Source organism: Pinus tabuliformis, chromosome 3_1, assembly GCF_031772625.1.
Source record: "Pinus tabuliformis cultivar Carrire ecotype Pingquan chromosome 3_1, CPIR1, whole genome shotgun sequence".
Taxonomy (NCBI): Eukaryota; Viridiplantae; Streptophyta; class Pinopsida; order Pinales; family Pinaceae; genus Pinus; species Pinus tabuliformis.
In genome coordinates this window covers 751,539,755-751,556,195 of record NC_142301.1, presented here as the reverse complement: position 1 = coordinate 751,556,195, position 16,441 = coordinate 751,539,755, and the positions used below count along the sequence as shown (strand labels likewise).

General features: G+C 40.7%; 1 protein-coding gene across 3 annotated transcripts in view; it reads left to right on the top strand.

The window, feature by feature from the left end:
* The window catches only part of LOC149189548 (uncharacterized), a 232,483-nt gene that overhangs the window by 154,425 nt on the left and 61,617 nt on the right, over positions 1-16,441 (top strand). For 2 of the 3 annotated variants that reach the window (XM_089411840.1, XM_089411839.1), the window contains exons 7-9: positions 4,946-5,076; positions 5,228-5,299; positions 5,589-5,741. In XM_089411840.1, the coding sequence (XP_089267966.1) occupies positions 4,946-5,076; positions 5,228-5,299; positions 5,589-5,741 (356 nt within the window). Of the gene's footprint in view, positions 1-4,945; positions 5,077-5,227; positions 5,300-5,588; positions 5,742-5,934; positions 6,019-16,441 lie in introns of all 3 variants that reach the window. The other variant, XR_016255907.1, reaches the window with a different exon arrangement.

Sequence of the window (16,441 nt, the reverse complement as noted above, 5' to 3'; positions counted from 1 at the left end):
CCAAATTCTATAAAGGCCAACTTGGAAAAATGTTCGTCAGCAAAATATATATGGGACAAACTTCATGACCTTCACTCAAAAGGAGCATTGACCATGACCTCTAGGCAAGAAGATGATGGAAAGCAAGAAGGAAATCCAAAACCCATCAAGGAAGCTGAAAGTAAGAATGATGACATCAAGGCCAAATAAGACTTTGAAGAAGATCTCCTGACTAAAATTATAGCTGCCATGGAAGAGATTAACAGTTTGAAAAGGGAAAATGAGGAACTTAAGAAGAAAGCACAAGATGGTGATTAGGATAAGACAAGGAAGGAAGTTGACCTTTTCAAGCTTCAAGTACAAGAAAGAGATGAGAAGCTCACCAAACTTAAGGAGGAATTTCATCAAAACAAAAGAAAGCATCATGAAGAAGTCATATCCATGAAAAATCAATTGGATAAGGCAAAGAAAAGGGAAGAAGCTTTGTCAAGCCACCTTGAACAAAGACTCAAGAACTTGAACAAACTTGAAGCAGAGACTGGTCAATACAAGTAAGAGGTCTCCACCCTTAGATCTTAACTAGAAGAAACAAGAAATCAAGTACAAGGAGCTGAGAAGGTGATGGAAGCTTTGGCATTCATAGAAGGACAAGGTAATGTAGCAAAAAAGGAGAGAAACACACAGGCGGTCACGACTTAGCATCTTTGGCACGACCACGTGTGCCCGGGCATCCACAGACAGCACGACACGACCCAACCTACCCGAACAAAATTTGGGGTTTCCGTGGGTGCACGACCTGAACGAAATTTGGGGTTTCCATGGGTGGACGACCTGAATGAAGGCATGAGGGAGCATCGGGCAAACGGGCCGCACGAACGTGCAGAAGACACAGTCGGTCACGACTTAATATTTTTGGCACGACCACATGTGCCCGGGCACCCACACATGGCATGACACGACCCGACCTGTCCTGGGCGAGCCGACCTGACCTGCCCGAATGCGTTTGCACGGTCACTCACACACGACACGACCCGACTAGAAGAAAAGGATGATGACATCACCAAGTTAAGATTAGAAATTACTTCTCTTAAGGCCCAATCATGTGAAGCAACCAAGATGAAGGAAGAAATGGAGATCATTCTATCAAAAAGGGATGAAGAATGCAAGAAAATGAACGAAGAAGTTGTCTTTCTTAAAAAGGAAGTTGAATTGCTGAATAAGAAGTTGAAAAGTTCTCAAACCCTAGATGACATCCTAAGTCATCAAAGGTCTCCCCTTGATAAATTAGGTCTCAGCTATACAGGTGAATCCTCAAGCAAGAATGATGTAAACCCTAATGCTTCAAACAACAAGGATGTGAGGAAGCCAGGAAGAAATGCTGATGCTCCCAGTTCTAGCAAAGGCAAGGAGAAGAGTCAAGACATTAATGGAAGAAATCCTACTCCAAAAAGACTTGCAGATGGTGTCAAGAATACAAAAGGCAATGAATATCATCAAAGAATCCCAAGGCAAAAAGACTTCAGAAATACATCAAGGAAATCTCCATCTCCCATGTACCAAAGTATATTTCTTGGTTATTGCTATTCTTGTACAAACTTTGGGCACATGGCAAAAGATTGTAGGGCATATCACAAAGACAAATATAATGGTCCCCGTCAATCTCCTAGAAGCAATTTTGCAAGAAGAAGTCATGATTTCTCATTCATGAACAAGATGGAGTGCTTCAATTGCCATAACATTGGACATATGGCACGTAATTGTAACTTGACTTGGGTCCCTACACAAGCTAGAACCATGACAACCAAGCTAGAGAAGAAAGTTACACAAGTATGGAGAAAGAAGCAAATTGGATCTGAAAGTCTCTTAGACACTCCGACCAACAACACATGTTGTTGATTTGATGAAGACATCCTTGGCAGATGTGATATTCCAAGTGTTTGATGGTGAGATTTTGCCAAAATGAGACTCTGCCAAAGTTAGGGGGAGGTTGTGATTCTTGATCATTCTTGCAGAAGCTATCCATGGAAATGCCCAATGAAATCCTTGATGAGTCACACATCTTTTGGGAGCAACTCCATTGAAGAAAAAATTTTCTTACTCATCCAATGGACCATTGCTAAAGATGTCTTCCACTTGATCTCAAGGCAAGCGATCCTTAATGAGCTAGAGTTATGCAAGCAGGGGAAGTTGGTTCATCACATGAAGAAATGTAAACACATATATCATGGACCACATTGCCAGAAGAAATAGCACCATGATAGGGGGAGTAGCATGACAAGAAGCAACGTGATAGAGGGAGTACTTGGCACCCCATTTGCCATCAATGACAAAGGGGGAGATAATGTTGAAAGAGCAAGAATATTGCCATCAATGACAAAGGGGGAGACTGTTGGTCAAAGTTGTCATTGATGTCAATATGGCATTATTGGAGATGACAAATATTCTTGTGATGCATGAATAACTCTTTTGTGATGTTTCCCTAACCTCAGGCAAACCCTAGATGTTGTGCAAACCCTAGATCCTAAATACATGAGCAAACCTAATCTTTTGTTGAAACCCCAACTCTAAAATCTTGCTCCTAATGATACCCTAATCCTAACAATTTAAATAGCTAAATCCTAACCCTAAAACCCTAACCCTAATACATAAATATACCCTAATAAAAAAATTCATGCTAAGAAACCTTAACCCTACCCTTGGGAACAAATTCCTAATTCATAAATATTGAACCCTAATTCTTAAATTCCATAATTCCTAAAATATTCAAAACCCTAATTCATAAATTCTAAGATCCTACTCCTATACAATTTCAATTAGAATCCCAAAACTCTAAAAGTTATTCATACAAAAATATTATTTAAAAATAAAAAAATGAAAAACCTCAGAACAGTTTTTAATGATCCATTCCTTAACATTAACATAATCTTTATATGATACTACATCTAACGCATGCTTTTACAAATTAAAAAAGGGGAACACAATATATGACATCTCCACACTAGACGTAAATAAAATAAGACATAACAGTTGGAATATTTAATGTGAGGTCAACTCCACCATCACATGTCGACGCCTTCTCCAAATTAACACAACTTTTTGATCCTTGGCATGATTGTATATATATGGAAGCAAGTGGATTCGTTGATGGAACAATTGAATAGCAAGGAAGAAATAGCAAAGATAGCAAAGAAACTCACGCATTGGAATATTTGTGGCCCTGTAAAGAGAACTCACATTCCAGATCCTTGTTGAACGCTCGCGGACTTGTGGTGACATCTCAAATTGTGCGGACTTGAGGAATTCATTGTCTTCTGTGATTTTGTAACAGTTCTGCTGTAGAAATATATTCAGACAGAGATTTATCATTGCATCCATGTTCAAAATCGTGGGAAGCCTCAGTTACATCTTTCAGACCTGAACCACATGCATAATTCAGATTGCAACTCGTCCATTTCACAAAGATTTTGGTTAAATTAAAAAACGGCAACAAACTGAAACATATCTGGATTTGGGATTTGGACAACGAACGTGTGGGTTGGAGTAAGTGTGAGCATTGCAGTAAGGAAACTTGAAGCAAAATTCACTTACAACCTTTGTGAAGAGGGCGTTGAAGACAAAAGCAATAAACTGTGCAGTAATCTCTTGAGAATAGTTTCCTATTGTGAGCTGAAGTTTTTTTGAAGCAATAAACTGTCTCTTCAGAACAAAACTGAGTTGAAAACTTATTTGGAGTCTCCTCTTGTGAACTGAAGTTGAAGCATATTCTGAAGCTGCTTTGAAACACCTTTATGCTTGGTTAGAAAAATTCCTTGAAGACATGAACCAATTGTGAACAGTGGAAAACAACAAACCAAGGATAGTAGAGACTTTGAAATGTTGAGCATCGAAACCTACAGTTGCACGAGCCATTCTGAAGCAGGTTTTTGAGATTGGAGCAAAATCACTGACCCTTGTTGAAGCAGGCTTATTGAGAATTTGTCATGTTGATATAGCTCTCTTACTAAGAGAGTCATCCTTGTAGCATTGTTGAAGACCTATTGAAGATTCTTGTAGAAGCTAATCCTGAAGGCATACTTGGAGAACTTGTTGCATGACTAAAGACCTCATGGAGTAACCTTGGAGATCTAGTTTGAGTACAATGAAGAGCAGTGGTGACACCTTCTAAGAGAACAAGGTTGTCATTGATGATGTGACGTGGAGACTACAGTGAAGACTAAGTGAAGATTTATAGGGCTTGTTGAAGAAAACATTGGGAGCCATGAAGTATAACCAAATACATCTTGACAAAGTGAAGCTAAGGGTTGGATCCTCGAAAAGACAAGGTTTTGGTGCCTTGGAAGATAGGTTTGGGGCCCTAGAAGATTGGAGTCCTCAAGAAATCAGGTCGGAGCCTAAACCGGATATAGGGTTGGAGCCCTTGAGGTTGGTGCCTCATAATTGACAAGGTTGGAGCCTTGGAAGTCCAAGTCGGTGCTTGACAAATAGAGGTTGGAGACTGGGAGATTGAAGATTGGTGTCTTCATCTAGGGTTGGAGTCCTACATATATTGTACTTGATTTATTGTAAAGAAGAAATTAATATAATCATTTATTCTTATTGTTCATTCTGTGTTCTAAATATAAGTGATCTAACTAGTAAAAGTAAAAGTAACAATCCAAAAGAAATATTGTTTCACCCGCCCCTCTCAGTATTTCCAAAATTATGTCCTAGAACTCATTGCGAAAAGTCACGAGGAATGAATTTATCTGTGAAAGTGATAATATTTATACAAAAAATTTGTTGTCCATTTCAAGATTCCATGTAATTCTTACCACTTTTGTAGTGCTGAGCTGTTGATAAATCTATGGCATGGCAAGGTTTTCAATTTTCTTTTAGTGGATAAAATTATATATATTTCGCATAAAGAAAAGCTAGTGCTACTCATAAAGATCCAACAATAAAGTCTGATTGTTTTATGCATTTGCAGGCAAAGTATTTGTTGATGGGAAGGTTGAGCATAAATTTGATATGAAGCCTCACAGTCAAAATATTGATGACTACCGGAGGCTATGTCGAGAAAGGACAAACAAATCTAATTTCAGAGCAAGACAAGTGCAGGTGCATACATTTTGTTTTCTTTTCGGCTGTTGACTGTGACAAGCTTGCAAGTTGCCTTGGTTATTAAAACAATATAATTTGTTATAAAGCAGCAGTCCGTTACTGTAACTGGAGTAACCAAAACCATTCTTTTTTGTGCTTGCTACTTCAGGTTATAGATAATGATCGTGGAGGCTACAATCCCATGCAAGGAATGATGGATTTTTCGTCAATACTAGCAAAGGCATGAACTCCAGAATTTTCCTTCTCTTCTCTGAATTCTTTTGCTATGTTGCTTTTATTTAACCACATTAATACTACCTTCTTTTTCTTTTTCTGCAATTATTATCGCCATGGCCAGTGGATTGTAGTGCCATTTGCTTCTTTTTTTCTAATAAGTGACATTTACCTTAACCAATGGGCTCAGACCATCCAGCAATGTACATTGAAAACTGATTAAACTTGAGGGTGATTTAAAATTTAGATGCAAAGAGTAAATTTACCGGTTACTTTCTGGAACTGTGCATTTCCAGGATAGAAGGGGGTCTGCTGCACCAGTTAAGACTCAAGAAATGAAAAGAACCAGAATGGATCGTGGTGAATTAGAGAACATTCTTTTCAAGCTATTTGAGCGGCAGTCAAACTGGACATTAAAACAACTTGTGATGGAAACAGATCAGCCTCAGGTAAATGAGATACTCGTGTGCATTTGCAAGAACGTTGGGGCTGCTAATCACAGGCAGTTTCTGGCTTTGTATTTCTTTTTTGTAAATTTGTTTCAATTTCCAAATATGTATCGATATAATGAGAATTGAATTGCTAGAAGAGGCCTCGACATTAATGTCCTTACAGGAAAAATTGTGTGGAAAACAATTGCAGGGACTTGAGTTTCTGTTGCTGTGATTGCCCTCTTCTCCCTACATATTTATTTTGGAAGCTATGTCACTGGCAACACCACCCCAGGTGCTGGAAACACATTTCCATGTTCTGAAAATGGATCCTTATATGGACTTCCTCTGGAAATGGCTGAAATGAAACTCCTTTCTACTTTTCGGAAACAGATTCCTGTAAACACCTCTGAAATGTGCCTGAAATGTTTCAGTGGTGTTTCAAATTTTTGAAATGACATATGACGATGAGAATTGAATAACTATAAGAGGCCTCACCTATAATTTTCCTATAGTTAAAATTGTGTATGGATAATGTTACCCACCAAAAGTGGGTGACCACATAGGAGAATTTTTTCTCCCATCATCTCTCCCAGCTGGCCAGCCAGCAGCCCTTGACAGCCACCACTAATCGATGACAATGTGCCATTCATATCTCCACCACCTGCATCAGTCATATGATTCTCACCCATTTGGCAAGAGCACATGTTGGAAGGTGGGCTTCTGATCATAAGGTACTTCATTCATTTTGCAATCGGGTGTTTATGCTTGTTAGTATTTGGGCATTTGACATGAATTATGCGGTAACCTGGGGGGAAAAGGGGTTTTGACCGTGATCTTGTTCCCTCTCCTTAAATGGGGGGTTAATTTTTGATCCTAGTCTAGTGGGACCTCCTCTAATGCCCCAATGGGTTTAGGAGGGGCATGGGAATCCCTAATTGAGATAACATAATCACATCTCTCCCTATTCCATACTTACTGCTTTCCATGTAACGTTACAAGCCCCATATTCCACCTCCCTTCTTTGTGTTCAACTGACCATTGGTTCTTTGGGATTTGACACCCATACATCATCATACCTGGGTAGGGCCGAAACCTGGCCTTGGGAGGTTGATGCAGCTAAAAGAACAAGAAAAAACATATGATGCCACAAGTGAACAAAAGAAGATCAAAATGAAAAAGACGGATGGGACATACACATTCGTGTGTGGGCAAAAGCCTAGCATGAGCTCTACCTCATTCATTATGGCCATCACTCGGTTCCTAAGCACATGTTGCTCTTTCACCTTGAAAAGGAACTTTTGCATGTCCCAACCCATGATGGGCAATGAGCTGCCTCATCACTAAGGGGGTTGATCACTATTGCACATCATACAAAGCAAGCTCTAACCCTTTGAGCTACAAGCAGTGATACAAAGAAAAGTCAACAAAAGTAGAAGGCACACAAGAGGGGTGGAAAAACAAAGGATGAGGTGGTAACCGATGCATCCATGATTTCTCCATCCTCACATAACACTCAGGATGAGGATTCCCCACTATGCTGGTCCACCGTGACACTTGGCCATGAAGTCTTCTCCCCTCCGTTCCATCATTATTCATATGACACCTATTGATTGAAGGATGGACCAAGGATATGCCATCTCTCCTTGGGGGTTAAAACAACCTAATAGGGTAGTCCATTAACTACTCCTATCTAGGGATGTAACACCATGACGAGCTCAAGGCCCTAATTTTGGAAGGGAAGCCTTATTTGAAGTGTTCAGTTGCCCATTACTTTCAAGCCTGGTCCATTTAGATGCAAAAATGATTATTGTACCTAATGATGTAGTTGCTTGCATTGGATATCATGTGTAATTGTCAGGTGGTTCCATAGCCATGGCTTGGGCAACTTAACTAGGGTTGAGGGCTTTCAGAGGAGCATATTGACACCCATAGGTGAGGTGTTGAGATCCATAGGACTTCAAGCAACAAAAAAGCATCGTACATACCATTGGGCACCTCTAATACTCACAACGTTTTAACACTTTTCCTTACATTGATAACCTTTTTGGGATGATGCACTTGGACCCAACATTCCCCCAGCCGACTTGGCTCTCTTAGAGGGATGGCAGTTGGTCCAGGGCTCAGAGGAGGATGGTCTCATACCTTAAGACTTGGGAGGGCTAGCACCACCTCGGAAGCCCTCAACGTTGCATTTTGGCCATGTAGAGACCCATGAGACCACATTTTGATCCCCAAGATGTAATTTGGGACTCACAAAAGGAGATTGACAAAAACCTAAGGGCCAACGCTTAGGAGGTGATTTTTGGATGCCTCTACACTCATCTTGGCACCAAGAGACCTCAATGCATGCCCTAAAATTGCCTACGCATGGACGACGTCATCAAAATCAGCCCTATGACTCACACGTGTGGGAAATATTCATGTGTTTTGTCCTTACTATTAGGTTGGCTTGTGACCTAACTTGTGGTTGTAGCCTTATTTTGTTATTTCAAGGGGCATTAGGCTAAAACCAAAAGTTGAACTCCTCATATAAGTAGAGGAGACATTCATTGTATCAAATAATCATCACAACTTGTGTATTTCGGCCTCTTGTGAATTTAGCCTTCTACTATTATGGAGAATTTGGATCTATGAATGCATTTTGACATTTGGAGCTGATTTGTTTGTCTTTGGAGCTATTCTTTGGATCAAATGGATGGATTCTCTTTGCATGTTATCTTGTAAGTGTACCTATTGTTGAATATTGATTTTTTATATGTCTAATGTATGGAATAAGTTGAATCTAGGGTTTTGCTATTGTGCCCTAATTTGTTGAAGATTCATTGAATACTAACTAGATGTTACTATTGCATACATTACTCATGAATAACGTGTGAATAAATCCTAGTGGTAAAATTTAATTAGCTCTCCCATAAAATTCCTTGATCCTTTGCATAGATAATGTTTGGGTTTTTGGTGCTAGCCCCTCAAGCATTTGACCTCCTTAGCAACTTCTTGGCCATCCTATCAAATCATAGACTCCATACTCCCAAGGAACAAGGCATTGGCCTATTTGTTGGTGATCAAACTTATCTTTCATCCATAAAATATTCTTTTCTCTTATTCGACCACTTTATGGGCAAGCTCTCAAACTAGGGCTTAGTGCGAATTTCCAAGCAATGGTGATTTTTGGGATTGGAGAGTCTAAATGCCAAGGGCATGATTGGTTGCCGCGAAATCAATCCTCTTGGTAAGCATTCACTTCAATTTTATCCATAAATTTCCTTGCCCTAGTTGTTTTCCCTAGGGTAAACTCTAGCTTGTTGTTGCTTCAACTTAGGGGCTTCTTTGAGGATTTTATGCACCTTGTCTTATTGAAAGTCATTGTTGGAAATCCTTTCTCTTCACTTGGACCTTTGGCCACTCAACTATCAACCCATCGATGAAGCCCTAGGTCTTGGTTTGCTTGTAATTGGTCTCTCTCTAAGGAAAGTGTATTGTCTCCTTTGGAGCATTGAGCCTGAAATTTTGCTTTTCCATTGAAGATCTCCTAGGTCACCTTATACCTTAGAATACTTATTAGGTGATCTTCTCACATACCGGGACTCCTCCCATTGGTGAAAATCCATAAAGAGGAGGGGGTTTTGGCTGTGGTGACAATGGGCCACTAACCCATTTTTGTCACCTTGTTTAGTATTTAGCCTTGTAAGGTGTCCTTCTCAGAGGCTTGCTAGATTTTACGGCAACATTTTTGGCGTCGTTGTCGGGGAGGAAGCGAGTCTACGTTCCTGTAGTTTGAAGCACATTGCTTCTACCCTCCGAAGAGGCAGAACCTCTGACGATAAGATAGATCCTTGTCTAGCGAATCCTGAATCAATTCATATTGAACTCCCTAGCAGTTCATCTAGAGAAAGTCGTCTTGAAAAAATCATAGCTTCGAGAACTGTTGAAATTCTGATGTTCTTTGTTATAACAATCGCTTATTACAAAACTTCATTATGCTACAATATTAGTCAAGCAATTGTAGATAGAAAACAACCAAGAACACAATGAGACACAAAGAATTTAGATCCAATGACTAGAGGGCAAAACCCACAAGGGGAAAACCCAACTAGATTCTTCTTCTATTAGATATCAGTAGTTCAACAAAGATACAAAGTACAATGAGAGAATAAGAGAATGAGAAAGTTCACCCAAATAAGAACAAACGGTAACATGAAGATCACTGGTAGCAACAACTGAAGCAAACACATAATCAACCTTGGCTCACCAAGTTTTGATCTAACTCTCCAAGTCTCTCTCTCTCTCAAGTTCGAATTCACAATGCACACGTAAGTGAGGTGAGATGATATGACACACACACACACACACATATATATATATATATATATATATATATATATATATATATATATATATATATATATATATATATAGGAGGAGCAATGAATTATTGACATAGAGGAGCAATACACATGCCTTGAGGAGGAGTTATATTTGCCATTTAGGGAAGAGTAACTCATGCCATTAAGGAGAGACAATTCAAATTCCATTTTGGAGAAGCAACACATGCCTTAGATGAGAGGGTGAGAGGAATCTTTTATGACATGCCTTTAATGAGTGTGTAAGAGAAATATTGCATGCCATGCCTTGTAAGAGGAATCTTTTATGACATGTGTAAGAGGAATATTTTATGATGAGTCTTTTAATGGGAGTAAGAGAGTGTAAGAGCATTAATGAGTGTAAGAGAACATTATTGAGAGCCATGACTGAGAGACTTGAATTTCTTTAATAATAATATATAATAGTATCATAAGAATCATAATAATACTATTAATGATAATATTGATGATTAAGTCGAAATTGGACTATTAGGATTGATTGATGATCAGAAGGGATTTCCCATCAATAATGCTTGATTACCAATTAATGCAAGTTGATTTACTATTTTTGGAAAGTCATACTTGAGACTTTCTATTTTTAGAAATTCATCCCTGAGCTGCCAAATTTTCAACACTCCTTAGCTAGGGAGGATTTCTTTCTACAACAAAAGATCTCTGCTCATCTATGTTCATCTCTGCTCTGTGTCATTTGGAACACTAATATCTAACTCTAATGAAGAAGAATCATTGTAGGGGAGCTTCGGCGACCACCTTATATCCACGGAAAATAGGGGAGATTAATATATCACCCTTTATTCACTTGGGGGGATTGCGACTTGCCAACATATGACAAGGATCTCGCACAACCAAGTTGTGAAAATTCCTCAGCTGGAATCCTTGCTGCAACAACTGATGATATTGCTCCTATTTGATAAATTCCTTTAAACAAATTACGTGCAGTTTCCTACAACAAATATCATAATACATACATTGCAGCGTTCACTCAATTAAATTATATGTGGAAACAAGAGACTTAGCAAGAAAGAAAATACAACGCAATAGACACTGCTATTTTTGGACAAATGTACCCGGAAAAACCCAATGCGGGAAAACTGGTGCAATAGTTCTGAGGGTTTTATATTATTAAGCAATAGTTTCTGAATACAACTCTGGATGCCTTCCCAATAATCCAGTTACAGAGAAATACAACTGGCAGAGAAGAATTGTGAGATTACCTCACTCTACCCGGAAAATGCCGGTTGTTTCGGTAGCTGAATCAACTGTCCCCAGCTACAACTACGCTGCCCTTGCGCAATAACTGTGTGGGCCTGCGTGGAGCTCTCTAAGGCTCTGCGTCAGTTCAACTGGGAAATATCTTGCCTTTTGGAGCAGTTTCCAGCCCTCTCGACTTAGAAATGTCAGCTCCTCTGCAAAACACAGACTTCTGCGTGGGTCACTGAGCTGCCTTTGCATGAGCCTTTTTGGCTCAGTGTCAAGCTCTGCATGAGGCATTCTGGCTCAGCATCAACCCCTTTGGTGTCTCTCTGCCTCTCTCTGCTGCGTATCCTGGGCTCTGGAGAAGATACTCCAACCCAACTATCCTTGCCCCTCAATTGCAAGAAATCTACTCGATCAAATTTCCTCCTGAGAACTTCTCACTTCAGAAATTTGATCTCTTGATCTCTCGGTGTGTTTTTCAAATGACCTTCAAGCCTCTTCTTACATCTTTCTGTTGGACAACCAACGACCTAAATTAAAACATAATAAAAGGCTCAGATCATTTTGGCTTGATCCGTGGCTTTTCTAGAAGTTTCACCCCTGATTAGATTAATACCGATTAATATTTTAATTTTCCTAAGTTTAGACTTAGGAACCCCATTAAAAATATTAATTATTTTAATAAAATTACTTTTGGGTGGAATTTCCCAAAACTCTTTCTGGGTTCTTTGGAATACATGTGCCCAAGCTTCCCTACAAAACTTGAGGCTTAGAGCACATCCGATGTTACCCCAAATTAACACTCCCTCTTAGCGAGGAATGTGCTCTAGCAATACACTGCTACTGCATACTGCTCTGACTCTAAGGCATCATCCTCTGCGTCGCTGATGTATGACATGCTGTCCACCAACTTCTACGCTGCTGTTGCAATTGTACTGCCGTCATTGACACTGCCAGTGCCAATGCTACATCTGTACTACAACTCCCTCTCAAATGCTGCATCTGCTATGCTGCTAGCACTGCCACTGCAAACACTGCACCTGTACTGCAACTCAGTTGTTGAGAGAAGTAACTGAAAAACATCCAAAATTACTGAAATAACTCTATTCAGTATGATACCACGTGAATGCTAGAACTGGCTACTGCTAGTCTCTGCACTAACTCTCTAAATCTACTGCGTTGTTGCTAGCCTCTGTTATGTGCTGTCTATGTTGTTGCCAACTCTGCTTTGCACTGCTCAGACTCCGGCGCTCCTAGCCACTACAGTTGTCTCCCCAACACTCCTTGGCACCATCTGACACTAGTCCATCTTGCTACTGCAAAACTGGGCTCCTGTAGCAAAGGTATTGATCCAAGAGGTGGACTCCTCAAGGATCCTGCCCATTTGTAGCTCTTTCGAACTACAGCTCCAAATCAACGCACCTTCCTCTTGGAGGTATCTCGGCTGTCATGGCGAATTCGTCCTCTTCGATCTTCATGGATGCAACCTTAGGATCATGCTTCTCATCCTTGTGCTTTTTCTTCAAAGGACACTGGGATGCATAGTGGTCCATCTCATCACATCTGAAACACTTCACCTTGGAGATGTCCTACTTTCGTCTCTGTTGCCCTTGCTGTCCCTTTGTTGCAAGGGTTGCATTATCCTCCTACTCCTTAAGCTTCGACCCACAACTGCTGCTGCTTCCGTCAAGTTTGACCTTGACTAGGTCTCTCCTAAGCTCCTCTTTATTTAGAGATGCCCACATCTCATCCCAATTCGGCAATGCTGCTCTGCCCAAGATAATCTGGACAAAGATTTGCCACTCATCTGAGATAGAATTGAGGGCCAGTCTAACCAACTTTGAATCCTGAGGTGTATGCCTCACAGCAGACAACTCATCACGGGTTTCCATCAGCTTCGTGAGGAATGTATCCACACACTCTCCCTTCTGCATCTGAGCAGATCTCAGCTTCTGCTCAAAGTACATCTTTCATTGCTCGGAAGATCACCGATCTAACGTGGCCAAGGCATCCCACATCTCCTTAGTAGTCCCTCTGCTAGCAACGTGACACACCATGTGATCCTTGACTCCATGCAGGATCATCCTCTTGGCCTTCGCCATCTCAGCTTTGTACTTCTTCAGTGGATCTGTATCCGCAGGTTCAACCACCACGCTGTCGACGTACATCTTGAGGTCATGCTCATCTAGAAGGAAAGACATTCTAGCCTTCTAGATGACGTAGTTGGATGCTCTGTCCAACTTGTCCTGATCCCTCAAGCCACTGGTTGCCATATTTGCCAAAAATGTCGAAATCCCCGCTCTGCTTCTCAATGTTGCTCCTCAGCTAATGAGAAAACATACTTCTCGGTGGGAAGTCTGTTAAGGAAAAGTTCCCCCAAGGTGCTTCTCTTCTTTCTTTTGACGCTTTTCAGCCCAACAATTTGCCTGCTGAAGACCTGCGTCCCACCAACTCTCTCACGTTAAGGCTTCAACTGTACCTCGACAAAAATTCGAACTGGAATTCCCTCTCTCCATTGACTCACTCGAAGAGAGATTGCCTCGAAAATCTACCCTCTTGGCTTGGAACTGCGTCAACCCTCTGGGGGTTTCAAACTGTTGCCTTCTGTAGTTTTTTCGAACTCCCTTCTGTTGCTCAAAGCTGGATTTACCGACTCTGCTCTTCTTGCTTCACCTGTAGCTCTGATACCATGTGAAAATTCCTCAATCGGAATCCCTACTGTAGCAACTGATGATATTACTCCTATTTGTTAAATTCCTTTAAACAAATTACTTGCAGTTTCCTACGGCAAATATCATAATACATACACTACAACCTTCACTTAATTAAATGATATGCGGAAATAAGAGACTGAGCAAGAAAGAAAATACAACACAATAAACACCATTATTTTTGGACAAATGCCCCCGGAAAAACCCAATGCGAGAAAACCGGTGTAGCAGTTCTCACGGTTTTATATTATTAAGCAGTAGTTTTTGAATACAACTCTGGATGCTCTCTCAGCAATCTAGTTATAGAGAAATACAACTGGCAGGGAAGAATTGTGAGATTACATCACTCTACCTGGCAAATCTCGACTGTTCCAACAGTTGAATCAATTGTCCCCGGCTACAACTATGCTGCCCCTGCGCAATCACTGCGTGGGCTTGCGTGGAGCTCTCTAAGGCTCTGCGTCAGCTCAACTGGGAAACGTCTTGCCTTCTGGAGCAGTTTCCAGCCCTCCCGGCTCAAAAATGTCAGCTCCTTTGCAAAACTCGGACTTCTGTGTGGGTGACTGAGCTGCCTCTGTGTGAGCCCTTCTGGCTCAACGTCAAGCTCTGCGTGGGCCCTTCTGGCTCAGTGTCAACCCCTCTGGTGTCTCTCTGCCTCTCTCTGCTGCATATCTTGGGCTCTGGAGAAGATACTCCAACCCAACTATCCCTGCCCCTCAACTGTAAGAAATCTACTCAATCAGAATTTCCTCCTGAGAACTTCTCACTTCAGAAATTCGATCTCTTGGTCTCTCGGTGTGTTTTCCAAATGACCCTCAAGCGTCTTCTTATATCTTTTTGTTGGACAACTAACGACCTAGATTAAAACATAATCAAAGGCTCAGATTGTTTTTGCTTGATCCGTGGCTTTTCTAGAAGTTTCACCCCTGATTAGATTAATACCCATTAATATTTTAATTTTCCTAAGTTTAGACTTAGGAACGCCATTGAAATTATTAATTATTTTAAGAAAATCACTTTTCAGTGGAATTTCTCAAAATGCTTTCTGGGTTCTTTGAAATACATGTGCCCAAGCCTCCCTACAAAATTTGAGGCTTAGAGCACATCCGATACTACCCCAAATCAACACAAGTCTCATCTTTGCTTGGGGGGATCCACTTGTCAACACATGACAAGGATCTCGTACAACCAAGTCTCATCTCTGCTTGTGGGGATCCACTTGTCAACACATGGCAAGGATTTCACACATCCAAGGCTCATCACTGCTTGGGGATATCCACTTGTCAACACATGACAAGGATCTCGCACAACCAAGTTTCGTTAAACGTCAAATGGTGGAACACCTGCATCTTAGACAAGTCACACAGACAAGTCTCACTACACCTATTGGCCAGATAGGTAGCTCTTCCCATGTCCCAGACTGTGGGTCAGATGCATATTGAGGACTACTCTTGTGGCACACACTACACAAGAGGTTTGTCCTCCTCAAGAGATTTCCGACATCATTCCTTAATCCTATGAGCTTTGATAGGGGGGGAAGGCAATTCAATGTTCTCGATCAGCTGTGACCGCTTCTCGGAAGGGTCATGACCATAAGTCCAAGTTGCTCCCTAAAAACCAAGAACTTTCCTTTCGATAAAGGCTTGGTAAGAATGTCAGCTATCTGATCATCAATCACAATATGATGGAACCTCACTGCTCCTCTCTGCACCATATCTCGGATATACTGATATTTGATCTTAATGTGCTTGGACTTGTCATGAAACACATGATTTTCTGCAAGACGAATCCCACTCTTATTGTTACAATATATAACTGTTGTGTCTGGAACTTGCTCAAATAGTTCCTCAAAAAGCTTTCTCAGCCAAATTGCCTCACAACTAGCCATGCTAATAGCAATGTACTTAGCTTCAACTGTTCTCAGTGCAACAAACTTCTGCTTTCTACTCATCCTAGAGATCATGGAAGATCCCAAGCTAAATTAACACCTAGAAGTGCTTTTTCTATCAACAAAGTTACCAACCCATTCAACATCAGTATATCCATGAAGTCTTACATTTTTAGTAGTACATCTCAATCCAAGATTGATGGTCCCATGCAGGTATCTCAACACATGCTTTGTAGCAAGTGCATGTGATGGCTTAATCGTATATTGGCTCAAAGTATTGACCGCAAAAAATATGTTTGGTCTAGTGTTCACTAGAACATCAATGCCCCAATCAATTGTCAATACTCAGAAGTATTTGCCAAATCAGGTTCTGCAACTTTACCACACATCTTCATGAAGTTCATCTCCATTGTAGTATTCATGCATTTACATTCTACCATAGAAAACCTCTCAAGAAGCTTAACAATATATTTTCCTTGAGAAAGATAAATTTCACTAGGTCTTTGCCAGACCTCTAGACCCATAAAGTAATGCATC